The 1859-nt window shown below is 41.3% G+C and overlaps 1 protein-coding gene across 1 annotated transcript; it reads right to left on the bottom strand.

Moving 5' to 3' along the window:
- Positions 1–296: 296 nt before the first annotated feature.
- On the bottom strand, positions 297–1238 carry LOC114682072 (vomeronasal type-1 receptor 94-like). Its single transcript, XM_028855870.1, has one exon. It carries the CDS (start codon positions 1227–1229, stop codon positions 297–299), a length of 933 nt encoding a protein of 310 aa, XP_028711703.1. The 5' UTR covers positions 1230–1238.
- Between the last annotated feature and the right edge of the window lie 621 nt (positions 1239–1859).

Below are 1859 nucleotides of genomic sequence, written 5' to 3'. Positions count from 1 at the left end.
TTAAAGACTCACTGTTATGTATATATAAATTGATGTGTATTACAATGAGATAAATGTCATGTGGAATATATATGTATATATGTATATATATATATCTTACCATATCTCAAATAACATATGGTTTAATTTTCTGTTACATGTTTGCTACCACGTGGGTTGAAATAAATAATATTAAGAGAAAAAACACAACTTCATATTTTTATGTACACCAAAGCACATAGACAGTATTCCGTGATTGACAGTTTTAATGCCAGCACATTGGCCCTTCTTAAAGGAACTTGCACATCATTAAATATTCAAACATTTATCACCCTCTCACACATAGACCTCAACAAGTTACCTATATGTTTTTCAGTGCTCATAAATACAAAAGGACTGATGGTGGCATAGATATGGACCACAAAGAGCTGGATATAGTAAGATGTTGGATCATTCAGGAACATAGTTCTTGAGCAGGAAATAATGCTGTCCAGGATGGACATCAGCACAAAGAAGCTCATGAGCATCAGGATGGTCCGGGTGGCCCTTTCCTCTGGAGATGCTTTTGGAGAAAGGCTGGTGCTATGAAGATGCTGGGACTTCTTCTTGTGCCTGCACAGGAGGGTCATCATGTAGCAAGTCGAGAGGACCATGAGACTAATGAGAAAGGCTTCCCTGAGGGCCAGCAGTGTGGAAAATGTGCTTTGCATCAGGTAACTCATGGGTAGAATAGAACAGGATTGAGTAACATACATAAAGTTATTCAAGGTCAAATTGGGCATGGCGATAATCGATACTAAGAGGTGACTGCTAATGAACATATAGAATACACTCAGAAAAAGAAGGGCACATGACATGTGACAGGAAGATATATGCTTGAACTTTGCCAAACAGGAGTTTCTGGGACTGAGAATGATAGCCTGGAGGACACTCAACAGGCTGGTGGTACAAAGGGAAAGACCCCTAAATATTCTGTACAAGTAGATAAGGAATTTACATGTGGTGTCATTCCATTCCCTCTGAGTAATAAAAATGTCTGTGGCTATGAATGCTGTGATCAGAAGCATCAGTAGGTGGATTAGGGCCAAGAGACCAATGGGCAGGTCAGTGGGTTTGGGCCTGTGCCCAGAAGTGAACTTGAGGATGTGGAAGAGAAGAAGGATGCTGTTGGCTGAGATCCCAATGCCAATTTCAGAGAAAAAGGTGTTCCTTAAGTGGGAATTAGTGTGGTGTTCGTGGTTCTTATTCATTTTATGTGGGAACAAACAGTGGCTGAGGAGGAAAGTAAATTGATGTTTCATCACAGACACAACCCCATGACGCACTGCAGACAGCTCTGCTGCCTCAGGGAAACACACAGATGCCCACACACACTTGTTCCCCTGAAGACTCAGTTCCACCTCACACTCCACAGACCATCCTCCTGCTAGCACTTGTCCTAGTCCTCAGAGCCAAGGCTGGATCCTGTGTCCCAGAGAAGCTGCGTCCGTGTGCGAGCTCCTTCAACATTAAAAACTGCATCCATCAAAAATGATGTCTTTCATATATTACATGTTTGGGTTTTACTGGAGCAGTAGCAGCTTCTTACTCAGTTTTCATCCATGACATCTTGATTTCCAGGTACATAATAGACAGTTTTACTATTTAGGGTGAGTTGGAATGAGGATGATTGTGTAATAGAAAGAACCAGCCCTTTGCACTGAAAGAGGTCACATGCATTGGGCATGCACTTAATCTACTCAGGGCTGCCTTTACTCTATTTATTGTAAAACCAAATTTCTTAATACATTTCTATGGAAATGATGGTAATTGTGAGTGAACTATCAGTCCAGACAATTCACATTCCACCCATGATCTGCTGATTCCTCTGAGTGTGACCT

Source organism: Peromyscus leucopus, chromosome 3 (assembly GCF_004664715.2).
Source record: "Peromyscus leucopus breed LL Stock chromosome 3, UCI_PerLeu_2.1, whole genome shotgun sequence".
NCBI classification, from domain to species: Eukaryota; Metazoa; Chordata; class Mammalia; order Rodentia; family Cricetidae; genus Peromyscus; species Peromyscus leucopus.
This window is presented reverse-complemented; position numbering and strand designations above follow the sequence as displayed.